The sequence below is a fragment of the Cetorhinus maximus genome, chromosome 19, assembly GCF_964194155.1.
Source record: "Cetorhinus maximus chromosome 19, sCetMax3.hap1.1, whole genome shotgun sequence".
Taxonomy (NCBI): Eukaryota; Metazoa; Chordata; class Chondrichthyes; order Lamniformes; family Cetorhinidae; genus Cetorhinus; species Cetorhinus maximus.
In genome coordinates, this window is record NC_135897.1 from 48,001,888 (window position 1) to 48,025,361 (window position 23,474).

At 42.8% G+C, this 23,474-nt stretch overlaps 1 protein-coding gene across 2 annotated transcripts in view; it reads right to left on the minus strand.

Moving 5' to 3' along the window:
* kcnab1a (potassium voltage-gated channel subfamily A regulatory beta subunit 1a) overlaps positions 1 to 23,474 on the minus strand; it is a 407,972-nt gene that overhangs the window by 23,218 nt on the left and 361,280 nt on the right. For both annotated transcript variants that reach the window (XM_078563807.1, XM_078563806.1), the window contains 3 exons: positions 6,582 to 6,667; positions 3,784 to 3,904; positions 2,027 to 2,121 (listed from right to left, as the gene is read on the minus strand). In XM_078563807.1, coding sequence (XP_078419933.1) covers positions 2,027 to 2,121; positions 3,784 to 3,904; positions 6,582 to 6,667 — 302 coding nt within the window. The remainder of the gene's footprint in view (positions 1 to 2,026; positions 2,122 to 3,783; positions 3,905 to 6,581; positions 6,668 to 23,474) is intronic.

Genomic DNA, 23,474 nt, shown 5'->3' on the forward strand with positions numbered 1-23,474 from the left:
TTTGGATCTTCATGGATTTCACTGATGCTTTGGACCTGCTTCGGGACTTCAGGGATGTTGCCGTGAGCTCGCGCCATCCTCCAGGGCCTTCGCCGTGGGCTCGCGCCATCCTCGAGGGAGTTTGCCATGGAGCTCGTGCCATCCTCCAAGGACTTCGCCATGGGCTCGCACCATCCTCCAGAGAGTTTGCCATGGGCTCACACCATCCTCCAGGGAGTTTGCCATGGGCTCACACCATCCTCCAGGGACTTCGCCATGGGCTCATGCCATCCTCCAGGGCCTTTGCCGTGGGCTCGCGCCATCCTCCAGGGCCTTCGCCGTGGGCTCGCGCCATCCTCCAGGGAGTTTGCCATGGAGCTCGCACCATCCTCCAGGGAGTTTGCCATTGGCTCGCACCATCCTCCAGGGAGTTTGCCATGGAGATCGCGCCATCCTCCAGGGGGTTTGCCACGGGCTCGCGCCATCCTCCAGGGAGTTTGCCATGGAGCTCGCACCATCCTCCAGGGACTTCACCGTGGGCTCGCACCATCCTCCAGGGAGTTTGCCATGGAGCTCGCACCGTCCTCCAGGGAGTTTGCCATTGGCTCGCACCATCCTCCAGGGAGTTTGCCATGGAGCTCGCACCATCCTCCAGGGGGTTTGCCATGGGCTCGCGCCATCCTCCAGGGAGTTTGCCATGGAGCTCGCACCATCCTCCAGGGAGTTTGCCATTGACTCGCGCCATCCTCCAGGGAGTTTGCCATGGAGATCGCGCCATCCTCCAGGGAGTTTGCCATTGACTCGCGCCATCCTCCAGGGAGTTTGCCATGGACTCGCGCCATCCTCCAGGGAGTTTGCCATGGACTCGCGCCATCCTCCAGGGAGTTTGCCATTGGCTCGCGCCATCCTCCAGGGACTTCGCCGTGGGCTCGCACCATCCTCCAGGGAGTTTGCCGTGGGCTCGCACCATCCTCCAGGGACTTCACCATGGGCAGATACAGATGAGTGGCGAAGAGGGGGTTGGGGGAGAGGAAGGTCGAGGAGTGAGTGAGAGAGGAAGGTGTTGGGGGTTGAAGTTGTGTGAAGGTTGAAGGTGTTGGGGGGGTGAAGTTGGGGTGAGCAAAGCTGTAAAGGGGAGGAAGGTGTTGGAGGGGGGGGAAGTTGTACGGAGAGGGCAAAGTGTAAGGGGGTGGAAGTTGTACGGAGAGGGCAAAGTGTAAGGGGGTGGAAGTTGTACGGAGGGGGCAAAATGTTAAGGGAGGGTGGTTGAAATGTCCAGGTGATTGTGCAAGGGAAGGGTCTATGAAGTCAACATGAGCCTCCTGGGGAGCAAACTCTGGTTGGGTGTGGTAGGATGAAATGGTGAGTGTGAAAGGGGGCAGAGGGAGCCAGTAGGATGGGAGGGTGAGGGCGCATCAGTACCAGTAGAAGGGGTGGTGAGAGTGGTTGGTGGGGACACGGAGGCTACATGGACTCTGGGTGTGAGGTGGTGGTCGGGGAGGGCAATTTGGGTGGGGAAGAGGAGAGAAAAAAAAATGTTCCTGTTTGGGCATGAGCTAGCTGTTTCTGTCAGTGTAAAGTTTGAGAACTTCTGAAACATCAGCAATGACTTGGATTCTCTGTGCCCCAACAGGAGAATTTATCAGATTGTCAAATCGATGAATGGTATACATGAACTTCATCTCAGATTAGTAAAATCATTAATTTTCATGGAAATTATATACTGGCAATTTGAAGGAGCTCAATACAATCTTTGTTCGCATTGTATTGCTGAAACAAAATCCTTTTGAAATTGTTTATATATAAATATATATATATAATGCTACATTGTAACACTACATCTCTTCATAAGATGGTGAACGGTTAATACCACAATGTGAAAATTTGAAAATAGCAAAAACAATAACTGTTGTTACCTGGGAAATCCAGTTATAACATTAGTGTCAGAGAAAATAAGCAATGTAAGCAAAGCAAGGCAAAGGCATCACTTTGTATTTCATTAAAGGAGCCCATTAAGTCCAAGACATTTATTAATTATTTGTTTTACCTTTAATGAGGCCCTTGAACTGTCAGGTACTCCAATATCATACTTTCCACTGATGATTCCACAGGCAAGGGGAGACCAGGTCATTGCCCCAACTCCTAAAAAAAACAAAGGCAACAGAAAATGAGAACACACCGATCAATACAATGGCAAAACTGAGAAACAAGGTTAAAAGGATTAAAGCAAAATACTGCGGTTGCTGGAAGTCTGAAACAAAAACAAAAATAGCTGGAAAAACTCAGCAGGTCTGACAGCATCTGCGGGGAGGAATACAGTTAACGTTTCGAGTCCGTATGACTCTTCATCAGAACATCTGATGAAGAGTCATACGGACTTGAAACGTTAACTGTATTCCTCTCCGCAGATGCTGTCAGACCTGCTAAGGTTAAAAGGATGCTGTTTTATGGAGTGGCTTCAATACTAATGGAAATACACCAAAAATTACCTAAATTAGGGGCAATATCCAAAGCATTGCCGTAAATCTGTCCTCGAAATGGAGATGGTTGTCAGACTGAACATTGGGAACCAAAATTCTAATTAAAACCTGAAGCCTAATGTAATAAGGCATTTTTTATGAGTACAGAAATGCATAAAACATCAAGGTAAAGGCCCAGAGATAATTTGTTAGGGGTTTTAAATGTTTCACTTCTCTGAAAGAGTCTAAGTCTCTTTGTTAAAAACAGACTGAGATGTTAGGAGAGTCAAACTGGCACCTGACATATTTGGATTCCAATGCTTCATTAATCTTCATTAATACGTTATTCATCAGGATATTGATGTGGCTGTTTAAGATATTTGATAACTAAAGAGATGAACTCTTCTAACATGTGTCAATCAGACTGATTAGTAAAATTAAGCGGGTTTCTTTGCAAATCAAGGATATAAAATATGCAGTTTGGTAATACGTTTTGTAGTAGTTACAAATTTAGTACATTTTAGTTTTAAGTTTCAGATCATCAATTGTCTCATTGCTGATTGTGGGATCTTACTTAACATACCTACACTGTATTTCAAACTACAGTAATTAATTGTATGCAAAGCACTTTGAAATGCTTCAGAGAAATGGGGCAATATTTTGGGTTTTAGGACAGGACGCGATGCCGTGGTCAAACGTGGCTCCTGACTTGGGCCGGGCTGGGAGTAGTCACCCGAGATTGATTTTTCCTGGTTTGGCCAATTAGTGATCAGAGGGTGCCCTCGCCATCCAAGTAGGGATGATGGGTGAGCTCTTGAAGCTCGAGGGTCAATACAGGGCCCTCCAGCACTGAGGCTGCTGCAGCTTGCCATTGCAGGTAAGGGTGAGAGAGGATGCCTCCTTGACGTGCCCTCTGAGCTCTTTTAAAATATTTGGTTAAAATGACCACAGGAGTAAACCCCTCCACAGGGTAGCCTGTGGCCATAGCTGTGGGCATGTAACTGGAGGAGGCGGTGCCTCAAGGACCAGCCGGTTAGAGTTCTAGATGGTCTCTAATCTATGGCCTTCACTGGGCAAGCTGCCCACCCACCCTGACCTGATAGATGGCTCAGGGCAGCTGATTACTGGAATACTGGCAAACCAGCCAGCAGCATGAAGTAATACACCCACCAGCCTCAATTCCCACCCCCATAGTGGGGCCAAAATCCTGCCCACACAATCAGCCACTATTTAAACACAAATCTTTCTCTTCAACACTTAGGATGCAGTATATTAACGTTCATCTTGAAAGTAGTGGATTATACCGTGGCAGGACCACTACATTAACTATAGTGCAAGTACTCACCAATTTTGTGATAAAGCTCAGGGAGTTGGACCTCAATCTTCTCTCTCTGAAAGATATGATATTCTGCCTGCTCACAAACTGGGGGGATCAAATTAAACTGTCTTGCTACTGAGTAGGCCTCCTGAGGAAAATCACAAAAATTAAAATCAGATTCTAACAATACTGTACTAGGAAATAAAAGATGAAGTGACTACACTTGCCAATCCATGATTTTCATCAGAAACACTTCAATAATCGGAATAGAAGGGGGAAATGAAACACAAAACACTATTCACATACACATAACTTACTTCCAAGATTTTTTAATAAATATTTGTGGGTAAAATTCCCCCATTAATAGTTCTAAAATTATCAATAGGATTTGTTCATCCGTAAATTGAAGAATGCCCTTTATTATAATAAATGCATATAGATGATACCAATAATACATGAAATCAGAGATTCACAGGCTCCCTCGGGTGAGATGCATTAAAAGACAAATATAGATTGTCAAAATTTCATCAGAACCCTGGTTGAAGTTTACAACCAAACAGCCAAACTGTGTTTCTCTTTCATATGGGTATAAATTACATAAGAAATAGGAACAGGAGTTGACCATTCGGCCCCTTGAGGCTGCTTTACATTGAATAAGATCATGGCTGATCATCTTGTGTTTCGATTTCCACATTCCCATCTACTCCTGATAACCTTTGACTCCCTTGCCTAACAAGAATCTATCTATCTTTGCCTTAAAAATATTCAATGACCCCACCTCCACTACCTTCTTAGGGTGAGCTCCAAAGTCGTACAATGCTCAGAGAAAAAAATTCTCCTCGTCTCTGTCCTAAAAGAGTGACCCCTAATTTTAAAACAGTGCCCCCAAGTTCTGAACTCACCCACAAGAGGAAACATCCTCTCAAAGTCAACCTTGTCAAGGCCATTCAGGATCTTGTATGCTTCAATCAAATCACCCCTCATTCTTCTAAACTCCAGTGGAAACAAGCCCAGTCTGTTCAACCTTTCCTCATAAGACAACCCACTCATTCCAGGTATCAATCTAGTAAACCTCCTCTGTTCCGCTTCCAATGCATTTACATCCTTCCTCAAATAAGGAGACCAAAACTGCACACAGTAGTCGAGGTACAGTCTCACCAATTTCCTGTATAACTGAAGCAGAACATCCTTACTTTTATGTTCAACCCCTCTTGTAATAAAGGATAGCATTCCATTAGCCTTCTTAATTACTTGCTGTATCTGCATACTAACTTTTTGTGACTCGTGTACTGGAACACCTAGATCCCTCTGCACCTCAGAATTATGCAGCCGTTCTCTCTTTAAGTAATACTCTGTTTTTTTGTTCTTCCAGCCAAAGTGAACAACTTCACATTTTCCCGCATTAAACTCCATTTGCCAGTCACTCAACCTATCTATATCCATCTGCAACCTCCTCATGTCCTCTTCACAACACACTTTCCTACCTATCTTTGTGTCATCTGCAAATTTAGCTACCATGTCTTCTCTCCCCTCGTATAAGCCATTGATGTAAATCTTAAAAAGTTGAGACCCCAGCACAGACCCCCTGTGGGACTCCATTCGTCACATACTGCCAATCCGAAAAAGACCCATTTATGTATGCTCTCTGTTTTCTGCCAGCCAGCCAATCTTCTATCCATCCTAATATGTTATCCCCTACACCATGTGCTTTTATTTTCCATAATAACCTTTGATGTGGCACCTTGTCAAATGCCTTTTGGAGATCCAAGTACAGTACATCTACAGGCTCCCCTTTAGCCACCGCATATGTTACTCCTTCAAAAACTCCAATAAACTGGTTAAACATGATTTTCCTTTCACCAAACCATGCTGACTTTCCAATTGCCTCGAGCTCTTCTAAGTGCCCAACTATAGCCTCCTTAATCGATTCTAATAACTTCCCCACGACAGACGTCAAGCTAACTGGCCTATAGTTTCCTGCCTCCCTCTGTTCTTGAATAGAGGGGTTATGTTTGCTTCTTTCCAGTCTAATGGAACATTTCCAGAATCTAGCGAATTTTGGAAAATTAACACCAGCACATCGACTACCTCATTAGCCACCTCTTTCATGATCCTAGGATGTAATCCATCCAGACCTGGAGACTTGCCAGCCCGCAGCTCCATCAGTTTGCTCAGTACCATCTCCCAAGTGATTTCAATTTCACCAAGTTCCTCTCTCCCTTTCACCTCCTGATTTGCAGCTTATTTATACCATTTTCTATTTTTACATCATTTAGAATTTCATTTACAAAGTGTTGCTTTGATCATTTGACTATCACACCTACTTCTTGATTTTATAATATCACAAAGTTTTGTGGTTGAGGTGCTAACCCAAAAAATAAAATGATAGAGCTTTCTGATGCCGTTAGATAAATGGGTTCATTATAGATAAGCAAGGGACTCACTAGCATTGTTAACCTGTCAGATCAAAGAGTTTTCTTTTAAATGGTGAAAAGGTCAAAATCCTGAAATAGTACTGTAGCATGAATAGATAACAAATATTTAACATGCTAAAATTCTTCCTGAGATGAAAAGAATGTCTGACAAAACAAATAAATGCATTCAAACCACATAATAACTCCAAAGCAATCTTCACATAAATGCTAGTTGGAACTTAAGAAAAATTATTTTCCACACAGTATTGGTATTTGATTCGAGACAGCTCTGTTTATGAAGATTAGATCATAGGTTTGAATTGCTACATTTTTCTAAAGAGATTAAATGAATCTTAGAAGTGTATACTGTGGGGTTGATATACATCTAATAAAATATTTAAAGATGGATACCATAATCTCCATGGCGCTCCAACGGGATGTTCCCCAGTACATAGCCATTCCTTGGTTTATCACATATGTCATTGCCCGGACAATCTCTAAATGAGGTTTGGGGTGGGAGGGAAGTAAATAAAAAGATAAAAATTAGGTACTTCACCCTTCCTAATATACAAGAGCCCTACATGAAACATGACTTTTGACAGAACAGTAATATTTGTAGTTGGTAATGCTACAGGCCTACATTTTCCTCTACTTCCATGACTCCAGTTCCTTTCAACTACTGAAATCCTCATAACTTCAGAAATTAAACATTTTTTGCTTTTCAAGACAGCTTTGAACTGTGCTTATCCTTTGCTTCAGAGGTTTTAAAGCATGGTTGATTTGACCTGAAGTCCCATGTCTTTCAGGCAGCCCCATTGAGATTGATTTTGCCTCGATCAAACTTGTCCTTCCCACTGCTGTTTATAAAATGTTGTCAGAAAATATAACCATAATCACACCAGTTCACTGTACTACATTCTAGGATACTATTTGTTGCAGCATATTGTAAATTAAAGAATCATACATCGGTTTTACCAGACAAGATCAATTTTGTAGCGACAGTAGCATTATAGGTAATGGTTTACTGCTAGAAAATATATGATTGGAGCAGGATACAGAAATTACCTGCCCATTTTCTGATATTCCAGTTTTACAACACTATTGGAATCTTGTTCATATGTGAACAAAACCTCAGCCGTGAGCTCAAACGACATGGACAGCAATGGAAAATACAGCCAGTTAGAAGACACATTTACTACTCTGTTAAATCCTGGTGATCGGGACGTAATCAGGCAACACTCACATAATCTTTCTATCTTCTTTGAACAGCAAACATGAGTGTTATTCTCACTCCAATCAGTTTGTGCAGGAGTGGGTAATGGAAGCATTTAAAAGTAGACAATTTTTCATTTGTTGCCTGTATCACTGCTGCTGATGCAACATCACAACTATTTTGAAAAATTACTGATTGAAGTGGAATTGCAGTTAAAATATTTTCAAGGAATGATGAACTGAATAAATTATATCATTTTAACACCAACAGCAGGTAAAACAAAATAATGTTTTCAAAAGACAAAATGAAAAACTTCCAAATAATATGCATGAAACATCAGTTATTTGAAAAACTATATCACGTTATTTTAGCAATACACTCTTGATTTTTCACATGATTACTTATTTTATTCTGCATCTATTCTTCAGATGAGATATTAAATTGAGGCCCTGTATGGCTATTCCAATGTTTCTTGTGGGCATTATAGGTCTGATGGAACCTATTAAGGAGCAGAGTTCTTCCAGTGTTCTGGTCAATGTACCTCCTTCAACTGTCACTAAAAATAGTGTAACTAGCCAAGAGCAAGCAAAATTGCTTCCACATAAATCACTATTAATTGCAGGTGAAGTGCTCTGAGACATTTAAAAGAGACATGATTTTATTCTTTGAGGTAACATTTCATAAACATAGCACTTCGTGTGCACAAGCCACTGACACTTGGTGGCAAGGTTTATGCCGCAGCTGCTCCAGAGAAAAAGCACAGGTCCAGCAATTTCTGACCAATATCTGCTGTTCCTTTTCAATACTATTTATTCCCATGACACATAATTGTGCTTTAAAAATCAAAGGATCTCCATCAACAATCTTGTGTATGCACGAGTGAAAACAGACATTAGTTTCCCTCTACTATGGAGGAGCTAGGTTCCAAGATTTTATAACATACTGTATGTCATAGGAATAGGTATTGAGAAAGAAAAAGAAAACTTCTCATACTTAAATTAAATAATACTGACAGCATCTGTCTCAGGAGGATGTTAAGGGTCGATATTTATTCAAGATTTGTTTCAGTATCACAGATCACTGTTTTGACAATTCTTTTTGGCAAGATGACGTGCTGACTGTTGCTGCTAAATTAATATAAACAAAATCTATTTCTATCAGAGTGTTCTCCTGCCAGTGTAGTGTAGGGCTGTCTCGGAAGGAATGGCATCAGACAACATGGAGGAAATACTGAGGATATTTTCTCCCAAGGATCCCTAAGCAACAGCCTGTTTTATCTTAAAATATATAGAAGACCATAATTTAATTTTGCTCCACATTTGAGAGAGAATCTTCACTGCTTGCATTGTGATGTGGCAGAAAAGATTACCTACTCATTGTAGAACTTGCACAATTTTCATTTCATTGAAGTAAATGACATAAAAATTGGACAGAGTTGGTCATGGGTGGACAGTCTGCTCTGCCAGAATATCACCCAGGCAGTGAGGCACACATTTTCTTCCTGCAGTGTTAGTATCACTGTTCCTCCTATGAGCAACCATTACACAATATTTACCACAGTCTAATCTTCAATAAATACTGAATAAATGAAGAATAAAAGGCTGGTAGTAATTTTAATACAATGGCACAAGAAGGTAACTCTGATAATTTCATTAAGTGAAACAGGTTTAGACACAATCTTCAATTTAGGTTACAATCCATGACACACTTCCTGAAAACTTTTGTCTATAATACATATATTAAATGTTCACATTAAGTGTGACATTTTTGATTGCATCTTTTCTTTACTTGCATGCAGCAGGTTTCCCCACTAGAATGGGCTTTGAAAAGCACCACATTAGAAAAAGCAAGATAGATATTTATTTCTCAAAAATTATAAACCCCGTTCACCCTTCAATTTGTGATCTTGAGTTGTTTTAAGATTTATCACCAACCACAATATGTTGAATATGTTTTCACTACTTTATTGCCAGCAACAAAAATCATTTTTGATTTTGACTATTTTTCCAGGCTCTTCTGGCTCTATTACTCACAATTTGATTTGTCAGACCTGCTCTATCATCACAGCCACTAGGAGGTGCACCTCTTCCAGGAAAGATGCCTAACCCACTATGGAGGGAGGAAGATTATGCACCATAGGCTGAGAACTATTACCAGCTGCTTTCAGGATAATCCAGGTGCTGACACTAAAGGAGCATTTACACTATAGGAATATAGCAGAGAGCAGATACGTGGGTGTCTTTCTGAAAACCCATAGTGGGGTACATTATACACATGCATTTTGCTGCCACTTTACTCACCTATATAATGTCAGCTGCAGTGAAACTGCCTAACTGACTATTGGATAAATCCAAGAAATTTCAATGGCTACATTGCTGAATTGTGTGGAAGTGGATTCTTGTGGCACTGAGGTTTACATTAGGAAGCCTTTTGGCCCATCATGCGCGTAGAAACATCCAAAATGAATCCCATTGCTGTGTTTTCTCCCCGTAACACTGTAAGCTCTGTTGCAAGTATTCATCTACTCTTCTCATTAAAAAATGTAAATGGCTTTTGTCCTAACTATTCTCTGTGACAAAACATTCCATGTTTGAACAACTCTTTACAAAAATAAATTTATCCTAAACCCTTAATCTCTCAGCAACAATTTTAAATTGATGGCCCATTTGTTAGTGGCTCCACAACCAGAGAAAATAGCTTTACACTATTCACTCTATTAAAAACCTTCATAATTTAAAAACTCCCTCAAATCTCCTTAATTTTCCCTGTTCCAGTATCTCACATCTCTCCTCCATAACTACAGTTTTTCATCTCTGAAATTATCCTTTAATCAATAAATTGATTTTGGTATTATACTCCTGAACTAACTGGTCTTGTTCAATGTTGTCGTACATAAAGAAAGAATTTGCATTTATATAGCACTTCCGCAACCTCAGAACATTCCAAAATGCTTTAAAGTCAAAAAGTGTTTTTTGAACTCCCTATGTAACAGCACTGTGGGAGTCCCTTCATCACAGTGCTTCAAGAAAGCAGCTTACCACCACCTACTCAAGGGCAAAAGGAATGGGCAATAAATGTTGGCCTTGCCGGTGACGCCCACATCTCATGCATAAATTTTAAAAAGTGTAGTCACTGTGGTAAACTAGACAAGAGTGGCAGTCAATTTGCAAATAGTGCTAATTAAATAATTGACACAGACACACGCTGTCAGTTAAAATAAAACTAATTGACTTACAGGAATAAACTTTTTAAAATTTCGTCTTTACCTTCTACAAAAGGCCAATTCCTTAATGTTACGCTCATTACATCCACACATTCTGCAAAGCACAATGCTGAATCAGCCAAGCTGGTCCAAGGGCCTATTTTATTTAGGGGTCAATACCATGATTAAAATACTTTAGTTTTCTGGGGACAGAACTAAAAGCATACACAAGCCATTTTATCACCTAAATGCAGTCATTCTCCCAGGCATCATTGCTCCTTTAACACAGCTCACCTGTACAAGATGAATGCTTCTGCATTTCCATGTTCTATCCTTGAGAGTTTGTATCCTTAATGGTGATATTGACAGTTTGGGATGGCATTTGTAAGTTTTTTTTCATACTGCAGTTTGAGCGTTTTTTCAGCTGCAATATTGGCTGCTGCTGCCTTTTGGCTTTTTCACATAGTATTGCTGCAAACAGCAGTTGCTTCCTCAGCATTGATTACAATGAATTCCATTTAAATGGAGGGAAACTGTAGATTGCTGCGGTACTGAGGGATCTGGATGTCTTTGTACGTGAATCACAAAAAGTCAGCATGCAGGCACAGCAAGTAATTAGAAAGGCAAATGAAATGTTGGCCCTTATTGCAAAGGGGATGGAATATAAATGTAGGAAGGCCTTGCTACAACTGTACAAGGTATTGGTGAGATTACATTTAGAGTACTGTGTACAGTTTTGGTCTCCTTGCTGAAGGAGGGATATACCTGCATTGAAAGCAGTTCAGAGAAGGTTCACTAGGTTGATTCCTGGGATGAAGAGTTTGTCTTGAGGAAAGGTTGGGCCTATACTCATTGGAGTTTAGAAGGAGGGGTGCTCTTATTGAAACATATAAGATTCCGAGGTGGGCGTGAGAGGGTGGATGCTGGGAGGAAGTTTCCCCTTGTGGGGGAATCTAGAACTAAGGGGCCCAGTTTAAAAATAAAGGGTTCCCCCCCATTTAAGACAGAGATGAGGACAAATTAGGCCACAATATGATCAGCCATGACCTTGTTGAATGGTGAGGCAGGTTTGAGGGGCTGAATAGCCTTCTCCAATTCCCATTTCTTGTGATCTTATGAGCCTACTAATGGCTGTTATAGATTTGGAGGAGGAAGAAGATTTCAGATAGAGGGAAGAAAACTATTGAACTTGTACCTTGGGCATCTGGCACCCACTTGCACAGCACCCAAGCATTCAAACCTGGATGAGTGCAGCTCCAACACTCAAAGAAGCTCAACACCATCCATGACAAAACAGCCCGTTTGACTGACACCCCATCCACCACCTGAAACATTCACTCCCTCCACCACCAATGCACAGTGGCAGCAGTGTGTACCATTTACAAGATGCACTGCAGCAACTCATCAAGCCTCCTTCAACAGCATCTTCCAAATCCATGACTCCTACACCTAGAAGGACAAGGGCAGTCAATGCATGGGAACACCACCACCATGAAGCTCCCCCCCAAGCCGCTCACCATCCTGACTTGGAACTATATCACTATTTCTTCAATGTCACTGGGTCAAAATCCTGGCACTCCCTCCGTAACAGCACTGTGGGTGTACCTAGACCACAGGGACAGCAGCGGTTCAACAAGGCGGCTCACCACCAGCTTCTCCAGGGCAATTAGGAATGGGCAATAAATTCTGGCCTAGCCAGCGATGCCCACATCCCGTGAAAGAAAGAAAAACTGAGGTACAACTCAAGAAAGGGATGTCTGAAGAAACCTGTCCTCACAATCTAAACTTTGCAATATAGGCTGTCACAGATCCATGTTGTCAAACAAAGGTTGAACTTGTTTGTATTCTTTCATGGGATATGAGCATCAATGGCAAGGCCATCATATGTTGCTGATACCTAATTGCTCTTGAGAAGATGGTAATGAGCAGCGGCACTCCAACTGATGTAGGTACACCAACAGAGTACTTAGTACACTGTTAAAAACTTCATTCAATGCCTCATCCAACAAGGTGGTTTACACAGCAACATTGTACTAATAGCATAAAAGGGCAAGTTCTTGTCATTGCAATCTGTGGTTACTTCAACAGCGCACTCTATGAAGAAGGGTCGAATTGCTGACAGCAACTTCTGGATTTCGGTGTCTACTGCTCATGTGCGGACTCCAGAAGTTATCAGTTTCAGTGGAGTGACGGTGCTGAATGCTGACAGTTTCACTGTCATTACTATTGCAAAATCTGGGCCAATATAAGAATGACAAGCAGGAATAAGCAGAAACCATTCAGTCCATCTCTCTCGCTGTGTTGTTAAAGCTCCTAACAGAGCTTGACCAGCCTGTTAAAATATCCAGCCCACCATGGTGCCAAGCCAGGGGCTTTCCCTCTCTTTGTTCTTTTGAAAGAAGAAGGTACCATTTTTTTTCTACACTAAAAGAACAACTACTGTTTTCAAATGAAACAATTGATTATAGAAACAAAAACACCTGGAAAAACTCAGCAGGTCTGACAGCATCTGCAGAGAGGAATACAGTTGACGTTTCGAGTCTGTATGACTCTTCATCAGAACTAAAGGAAATAGAGAAATGAGGTGAAATATAAGCTGGTAGAGGGGGGTGGGACTGGTAGAGCTGGGTAGGGGGCCAGTGATAGGTGGAGGCAAAGAAGGGATTGCCAAAGATGTCATAAACAAAAGGGTGTTGACGATGGTGATATTATCTAAGGAATGTGCTAATGGGGACATGAAGGGTAGCAAGCAGGACAAGCTAGTGGCTTGTCAAAACCACCGTCAACACCCCTTTGTCCTTTTGTCTATGACATCTTTGGCAATCTCTTCTTTGCCTCCACCTATCACTGGCCCCCTACCCGGCTCTACCTGTCCCACCCCCCTCTACCAGCTTATATTTCACCTCATTTCTCTATTGCCTTAGTCCTGATGAAGAGTCATACGGACTCGAAACGTTAACTGTATTCCTCTCTGCAGATGCTGTCAGACCTGCTGAGTTTTTCCAGATATTTTTGTTTTTGTTTCAGATTTCCAGCATCCGCAGTATTTTGCTTTTAACTGATTATAAAAATTAATTTCTGAGTCAAAGCCTGAGATTTTAAAGTGATGTACATTTCCCCTTTGGTCAGAAGTACTTGTACTGAGGTTAGACCAATAGGATGAGAAGGAGTGACTTGTAGACATTTTTATTTATGCTCTCTGAATGAGTGCAGAACAATCAATTTGTTATATTTTGGAGTGAAAATTGATTTGTTTTGGGAACTTGAAAAGAACCCAGCTTGCACTTTTAGAACTAGTCTCCCAGGGTTTGTTCATGGATGAAAATTAAAGTTTAATTTAGTGGCTAAGTATGCTACAGACCCACTGCAGTTACATAAATAAATAAACACTTCCCTGTGCACTTTGCAGTTTTCTAGTTTGTTTGTCTCTGCTATTTGTACGAGTAGCCAGGTTTATACTTCATTTATTTTGTTGATGGTGTCTTCAACGCAGCAGGTTACCGGGCATTCTGGTGCTAATTACTGATTATCTACTCCTCCACCCTCACCTGCTTGTGTGATTTAAAAAAACACTTCCTGAAGATAACTGGGGATAGAAGCTTAGTGGGATTGGATCCCTATGGGTCATATTAAGTATGGAACAGAGAGAATTGAGCAGACTGTGAAACTCATGCATATACTCAGAGCAGGGGACAAAAAATACATTTACACATTTACTCTGACCATTATTTGAAGGGGTGTAAAGGGGAATGCCATGGTTTCTATTATCACCAATAGTAATTTTTAACAGGGGTGGTCAGTCACTTTAGATATTGCACAGTTAAAGCAGTGGCAGCAAGAAATCAAGTGAGAATGGGGTGGTACATATTGGAGCCAATTTTAATCGCACAATTGCTCCATTTCTGCCAGGGACTTGGGTAAAAATAGACCCTATCCTCTTGTTTCTCAAACTGACGTTCTGCTGATTTATTTTTGCTTGTGTTGTGGTTCACAGTAATTACACTCTCTGCAGACTCCTGCTTTCTTTGTTCAGGACCCTTGTGACTTGCCTCAGTAGTACTCCTGAGTTTTGCTACTAAGCATTTCGATTTAAATTTTGAACTGTCCATGCTGCTGGCAATTATGTGGGAGAATGATTGATAAATAAAAGTTAATGTAACTTACTTAAGTTAATGTAACTTATTTAACTTCTGTTAATTTAAAACTAAATTCCCTCCTTCTGTCCCATAGTTAGGAGCTTTTAAACAAAGTTAACTGCTGGACATTTCCATATGTCAATACATATATTAAAACACAAAACAATACATGATCAAGGACACATTACAGGATTTACTAAGGTACCAAATTAAATCTTAGCCATTTGTTGGTGTGCAATTCCACCATTAATGTACGTACAGTAATGCATCAGTCGGGCTCACAATGTTGCTCACTTACATTAGCTGGAAGCTACATATATTCATATGCAGGCAACTGTCCTCTCCAGGCAAGAGGAACACGTCCTGGCGTTGCATCTTTTTTGAATTAAAAAAAGCATAGGGGGCACTAGTTCCCTGGTGCATTCCTTATGGCAACACCTCGACCAATCAGAGTCGACTGACCAACCAATCAGCACCCCTTTTCTCATGGGAGTATAAATTGTTGCTCCCTTTGAAATTTGGCATTTTTGTATCTGTCCTGATGAATGCAAGGTGAAAAGATCCAACAGCATGTCTCTTTTTTCAGCAATACTCAGAAAAGATCTTCTGCTGCTGCTTCTCAAATGTGCCAAAAAACAGGCTGTAGTTAGCTCACTGCCAATTAGTTAGACTAACTTTTCCAAAGCTCCATACTTAATGCCAGCAGTCAAAGGAGTACAGTAGCATGGTGGTTATGTTATTGCACTACTAATCTAGAGGCCTGGGCTAATAATCTGGAGACATGAATTCAAATCCCACCACTGCAGCTGGGGAATTAAATTCAATTAATTCATTAAAATCTGGATTAAAAGCTAGTATCAGTAATGGTGACCATGAAACTACTGGTTGTTTTGAAACCCATCTGGTTTACTGGAAGTGAGTGTATACTGTTCCATGTTAGTTTCACTGTGCTTGCAGAAATTGTGTCTGTGCTGCTGTAGTTAAGCAATTCCTTCTACAAATGGGCATTGAACAGCTATATTCTTGAAGATTTGAAAATTTATAGAGTAAATGAACTGTTTTTAGAAGTATGATAAGATTACACTGCAGTGGTGTCATAATCTGTTCATTCTGAAATTGCATTTCTCACAATCAAGATCTTAGAATACTTCACACTTCCTTGATTTTACAAACGTTTCATTAAGATGGCTGAAAAATAATATTCTTTACCCAAAGCGATGGTGTCCCTACTGAGGCTAATTTTCTAACTTGTGATTCTCACTCACCAGAAGCGTATATCAGAAATCTGGATATATGCTGCACATGATCTACTGAATAATGATTGGAAAATCTTGCGTAGTGGGAACCAAATTTTCAATATGTGCTATAGGCAGGTGAAGATACCAGGCAGAAGCCTGCAGCTAGAAAATTATTCTTAAAACTTTGCTTGGGATCTTTAAGCACCTGGTTTTTTTTTTTACAAATTGACATTATTTACACATAATGGGTTGAATAATATGCTCCGACGCGGTGGGTAGGAGCCACATCCAGAAGTGGAAGGCCTCTTGATTTGAGGGGTTGCCGTCCTAACATGCCGAATAAAATGGCAAATAGGCCAATTTGAAGAGAGGGGGGTATTGAGGGCCAAAGGAAGTGATGATTTCGCCCAATTAGTCCGGGAGGACAGGATGTCCAGTGTCGGAGGTCATTAGCTGTGACCCAGAACGAGGTCACAGCCAGTCATTTCAAGGGCTACTTGGCACAGGGCAGAGTCAGGTGATCCAGCAAATGTGTTCCAACAGCATAGTACTTCTGCATTTTTGACTAGGAGATGTTTACAGTCCTTGAATGTAATTGTGCATCTGTTTAAGCTTTTTCTGAAATATCCTTGGTTTGCCACTGATCACAGGTGGCATTCAGCTTGAACATTGACAAGTTTTCCTGATCTTAGCACAGAGGAGTTGTCTATTTATTGCATGTTTTCATCCAGAGATGTCCGAGGCAAGTGAGCAAGGGAAGAGGCAGGGGAGAAGGGTCAAAGCAGCCCCTAGGTTTGACCAAGACTCTGCGTGCCCTCCTCCAAACTGTGTCCAGCAGACAGGAAGAGGGGACCTCTGTCTGTAAGTAGTACAGCCTGGGAGGAGGTTGCTGCAGAGGTCAGCAGTGTTGAGCTGGTGCAGCGTACATGGGCGCAAAGCCAGAAGAGACTCAAGGACCTCCTGAGGTCAGAAAGGTGAGCGAGTCCTCAGTTTGTGTATTCTTGTGCCAGGAAGCTACAGGGTAGCATTGCAAATGCAGGAGGCATGTGAGTTTGAAGTCCAAGGCAGCATAATGGAGCAAAGGGATTGGGTGTTAGCGATGTCTGTGTGCACTTATCACTTTGGTCCAGGTGGAGGGTGCGGGGTTGGGAACCTGTGCCGATTAGGGATGTGGACAGCATCTTGGCTGCCAAGCATTGTGCTGATCATGTGTAGGTGGGATGACATGAAATAACCTATCAGTGTTAGTGATAAGTGGTTAGTCATACCAACTTTCATGAGAAGCGTGCCCATAATGCCCGGGAGAGGCGCCAAACTGGAGGGGGTGTTCCTGACCTGATAATACTGAGGAGGAGGTTCTCATGTTCTCCACATCTGAGGCCTCCAGGTCGATTGGCAAAGGCAAGGTTGGAGGAAGGCGTGGGTCTGGTGAGATTGCAAACCGCTGAAACCAAGAGAAAGAGGGATAGGGAAAGTGGGAGGTGGATTGAAGTCTGGCTGGATTGAATGAAAGACATCTTGGCCTGAGGCTAAAACCCAGGGAAGCTTCACAGTCAAAAGCTTTGGATGTTGCCGCAAGTGTGTATAGTGTTTGCATCGCGTCATATCTCATGGTGCATATGACTGTAAAGTTGCTGAACATTGTGACTTGCACAGCAGTGGAAAGGCCTTTGAAGACTACTAATGCCCTTTCTTCTCTCTCTGGTGCAAGTGAGGGCTGTTCCACTGACCTGAATGTCGTTGAAAGGCTGTCATTCCCCTCTGAGGATGAGGAAGAACCCTCGGAGGAAGCACCATCACATCCTCTCTCTAGCCCAAGCATCAGCGCAGATATTGGCACCTTGGCAGGAATTAGCATGTCAGGATAAGGGCAGGCACAACCTGATGAGGCCACTTCACGTTCGCATGTGCAGCTGCCGGAGAGTGTGGTGCAGCAGGCCTCGGGCAGTCAGAGGTGTGTCCTGGGTGTTCCAGAGACTGATTCCAAGTCAGATGATGAGCCTCTGGAGTTGTCCGTGAGGTGACAGATGCTGGATGCCCAGCACAAGGTCCATGGAGATATGCTGGATATACCGGGGGGTTGTGTGCTCTGGCCCAGACTGTGGAGGTGTCCATCCAGGCCATGTGCTCTGCAATCACCCACTTTTCGGAGCACCAAGCTTCCTCTATAGATAGACTAGCAATTGTCCTGGAGGGGCAAGCCGAGTGTATTGTACTCCCATTGCCCTGGCTCTGTGATCAGGATCCCATAGCCAGAGCAACAGGGGGACTGGGAGCGTGGGTACTGAGCCAGCTTCTGGGACCTCACAGGAAGGCAGGGAGCACTTCATTGACCTATTGACAGAGGAGAAGCACCATCTCAGTGCACTTCTGAAGGGGGCAGTATCTCTTCTATCCATCCACCATTGGCATAGTCCCTGTCCAGTGCCACAGCGCCAGAAGCTCCTCCTGCCACTCAGCAGGTGTCTTCTAACATGGCGGGCTGCTCAAGGCCTCAGCTGTACAGAGGACGCCTATTGAAGTCATTGAGGACAAGGGAGATAGCAGATCAGCAGCCTCCCTCCAGTTCAGCTGCAAGTGAGGGGGGGAGCATTGCGCCAGACCACTCGTAAACACATTAAAAAGATTCCACAGTAGTCACCAAGTGGGTCAGATGGGTGAATTCCTTCTGCTTGTTACTGTTAAGTCTCATAATTATTATGGAAATAAACCCTGACTTCATTGTCCCTCATGCAGAGGTTATTTTAATATGTTACTGCTGTTGAACTTCTTTAGGGAGATAGACATTAGCTTTCATAGTTTGTGGCAGGGCAAGATGCATCGAGTGTCAATAACTGGACAGGGTTTTTTTTTAATTTATTCAGGGAATGTGGGCTTCGCTGGCTGGGGCAGCATTTATTGCCCATCCCTGGTTGCCCTTGAGAAGGTGGTGGTGAGCTGCCTTCTTGAACTGCTGCAGTCCATGTGGTGTAGGTACACCCACAGTGCTGTTAGGGAGGGAGTTCCAGGATTTTGACCCAGTGACAATGAAGGAACGATGATACATTTCCAAGTTAGGATGGTGAGTGACTTGGAGGGGAACTTCCAGCTGGTGCTAGTCCCATCTATCTGAGGCCCTTGTCCTTCTAGATAGTAGTGGGCATCAGTTTGCTGTCAAAGGAGTCTTGGTGAATTCCTGCAGTGCGAACTGCTGCTACTGTGCGTCAGTGGCGGAGGGAGTAAATGTTTCTAGATGGCGTGCCAATCAAGCAGGCAGCCTTGTCCTGGATGGTGTCAAGCTTCTTGTGAGTTGTGGGAGCTGCACTCATCCAGGCAAGTGGGGAGTATTCCATCACACTCCTGACTTGTGCCTTGTAGATGGTGGACAGGCTTTGGGGAGTCAAAAGGTGAGTTACCCATCGCAAGATTCCTTGCTTCTGACTTGCTCTTGTAGCCACAGCATTTAGATGGCTAGTTCAGTTCAGTTTCTGGTCAATAGTAACCCCTAGGATGTTGATACTGGGGGATTCAGTGATGGTAATACCATTGAACATCAAGGGGTGATGGTTAGATTCTCTCTTGTTAGAGATGGTCATTGCCTGGCTGTTATGTGGCGCGAATGTTACTTGCCACTTGTCAGCCCAAGCCTGGATATTGTCCAGGTCTTGCAGCATTTGGACATGGACTGCTTCAGCATCTGAGGAGTCACGAATGGTGCTGAACATTGTGCAATCATCAGCGAACATCCCCAATTCTGACCTTATGATGGAAGGAATGTCATTGATGAAGCAGCTGAAGATGGTTGGGCCAAGGACACTACCCTGAGGAACTCCTGCAGTGATGTCCTGGGACTGAGGTGATTAACCTCCAACAACCACAACCATCTTCCTTTGTGCTAAGTACGATGCTAACCAGTGGAGAGTTTTCCCCCGATTCCCACTGACTCCAGTTTTGCTAGGGCTCCTTGATGCCACATTCGGTTAAATGCCACCTTGATGTCAAGGGCAGTCACTCTCACCTCACCTCGAGATTTTAGCTGTTTTGTCCATGTTTGAACCAAGGCTGTAATGAGGTCAGGAGCTGAGTGGCCCTGGCGGAATCCAAACAGGGCCTCAGTGAGCAGGTTATTACTAAGCAAGTGCCGCTTGATGGCACTGTTGATGACCCCTACAGGACGGTGACATGAGTCTCACATTCCACATGGAAAAAAATTTGGACACATGTCGTGCATGCATCTGAGGTCGGGACGTTATAAACTCTGCCTTATCAAGGCATCTCTGGCATCACAGCCATCTATGCGATCACATCCAAGGCCTTCCACTTGAACGTCGCCATCTTCCCTCACTTCATCCACACCCTCATCCTCAGATGAACGAACAGGCCTTTCCTGTTAATAAAGGTGCAGTGCTGTTGAGCAGTAGCCTTTATGGCGAGATGCATGCAGTCAATGGCTCCCAGTACCCTGGGGAAACCTGCAATCACCGCAAACCCTCTGGTTCTTTTGAGTTGACTCTGGCAGTGCATTGTGAAAGAAATGTAATTCCCTGCCCTTCTGAACATAGCATCAGTGAAGACCTTGATACAGTGGTGTGGAGCAGGCTATTTTATGCCACTAAGGTCTCCACATGCTGCCTGAAAGGACCCTGTCGCGAAGAAGTTGAGTGCTAACAGCTAACGGCATTGGGTGACCCCCAAAGCAGTTGGACGAGATCTCCCCCGCCAGCATGTCAAAAAGGGTTATAATTGTGGCTCGACAGCCTGAGTCTCCTCTTGCATTGTGTTTCAGACATCTGCAGATAGCTCACTCTCTGCTTATATACTCGAGGGGTTGCATAAGTCCTTCTACTTCTCCATCGGGGATTCATGGCGGCTTCATCAACCTCTGGGTCTGGCGCAGCTCTGCCACCTTCAGTGCAGCCTGGACCTCCCGTTGTGCCCTTCTGCCTCTCACTCTCCTCCTCCCCTCCTCACTGGAGTCTGTGTTTCCCATAGAGACCACTATCCCCATGCTTGGTCTAGTTTGAAGGCTAAGTTGATGGTCAAGGTCTTAATGGACCTCACTGCAGGAGGAATGACGCCTCTAAATAAGGTCACATAAAAATGCAAGCTCTGCTTTTGCATGAAGCACTTCCAGCAGTCACAGAACTCTGAGCTGCTAAGATGAAACTCAGAGCACAGCTGAATCCTTTAAACCTGCCCTAACAAGCTGCCTAATAAAAGCAAGGGAAACCCACCTGGCAGGAAACACACTCTGCAGGTGTTTTATTGCTTACATGACATTTTATTCCAGTCAATTGCCTAATTAATGAGCTTAAATACCCCATTTAATGACATTTGAATAATGTAGATGGACTCCAGATTTTTAACCCCCCATCAGCTGTATTATCCAGAACTGGTGTGATGACATTGGGAATGCAACCTGATGTCATCACACCTGATAATACATCGGTGCGGGCAGGTGATGTCCTCATTTTCGGAGCATATTGTTCAGCCCAATGATTGTCTACATATTAACAATCATAGCACTTCAATAAAGTGCAAAACTAACAAACCAAAGTTAAGCATTAATGCCATTAGTGTAAAACATCACCAAGATTCAAAGGATTTGAAGAGGGGATGAAAAGTAATGATCAGGTAAACATTAAAAGCCAATAGAATGTAACTACTTTGTGATGTTAAATTGCCACATGTGATTTCACAATGGTAGTTCCCTACACATGTGATAAATAATTATGTTTTAAGTTTGCAAGTTCACAAATATCTCCTAGACCCTGAAGCTCTTGAGAAACATCTGTCACACAGCCACACTGGGGATTAGCATCAGTTGTATTGCGTTATCATATCTGACAATTTCTGGCTGTTCAATGACACTTCCATTAGGAAACAGAGAACAGGTTTCTTACTGAACAGTCTCACTGAGCCTGACCTAAGGGATATAAACAATCATTGAAATCATCAATGTACATTGTGGATACTGTAATGGGCTTTTAATAATCTTGCCAAGAAATGTTGGATGATAATCTGTCAGCAAACTGGTCTGCTGCAATATGATTAAAAACAGAAGGCGCTATAAATTCCCTGGATGATATCAACGTGCGTCACAGTGATAATACACCACATTTAATTTCTTAATTTTTAATGCTGCCATGTAACACTTTAAGCTCCATACAGGAAATGTTCAACCAGATAACTATGGAACAGGAATAAGTGCTGCACTTTTGCATTTAGTAATGCACAGGTAGCTTTCGCATGGTTCTTTCGTGTATATATATTTATATACCCTTATACATATCTTGTATGTGTACCATATATATATATTATATTCAGAAATTTTTAGTGATTACAATAAATATAAAGCAATTTTTTCAAATGCAAAACTGCCAGATTATCTTTAGCATCCCCTTTTCTTTTACCCACTCCTTCTTTGAGGATCTTAGCAGCTCTTCCGTTGCCCCACATTTTAATTTTGAAATATTTTGTGTAAGAAATTTTGGCAGTGCTATTGCACCACTGTAAGCTCAATGAGATGGAACCTTCACTTGCCTCTTACAACTTCCCTTGCTCACCTCCCAAATCGTGGGTCATTACTATAACAGGGGTGGGTGTCTGTGATGGAGTAACACAGCAGGGTTGCCTGTCCAGTAAAGTCAACAGAATTTCAGAGTGACACCATACACTCAAAAAGAGGGAACCACAGGACCATCAGTTCAAAGAATGAAAGTGCTGCCAGAATCTTTGGGCAAGGTCCATGTTGGTACCTTACAAATCAAACAGCAATCATTCCTTCTGGGTTATCTGGTGGGGTCACTGTCCACTCCTGTAAGCATCAGTATCACTCAGCCTGTGTAACTAATGGGCTTCCCGGGAACACCTCCAGGTACGCTCCCAGATTGTCTTCATGACACAGGCAGAAGATGCACCCCTCAGAATTTCCTGTCAATTGATCTCTGAAGTAGAAACACAGAAAACCCGGTTATGCAACAACAGGCCCTCTTCCTCTACTACACCAGAAGGAGTTCAACTTCTGGGTTTTTCTAAATTGAGTTTTGGAGATCTCATCAGTCAGTTGCAGTCAGAACAAACTTGATGATCTGTTTCCATGCAGGAACAATTTCTGATTCTATCCCTTGACCATGAGCCAGTTGCACAATCTGGTGGATCTTCTCAATTTCAAAATATTGTATGTATGTCTCCCTTCCTCTTGCGCTCTCACTCTTGCCATTTTTCCTGCCAGGAAAACGCATTAGTTGTTCCGATGATTTTGAAATGATAGGTCTACAGTTCCTCGTCTTTCTTTGAGCTACCAATCACAGGAACTTTCTTTTTTGGCCTGTGTTCTGTGTCAAGCCAAAAATGTCTCTAAAGAATACTAGTAGCATAACCTCAAAAGTTTTGCTTCCTCCAAGTATGGAATGCTTTTTCAGACTTTGTCAACTGATGAAAGTCTGTCTTCCTGCCAAGTTTTCATATTCCATTGCTTTTTTTCCCCTTTTGGTGCTACTTTCTCACATGTAACCTTCAGTCATCAGCGAACCA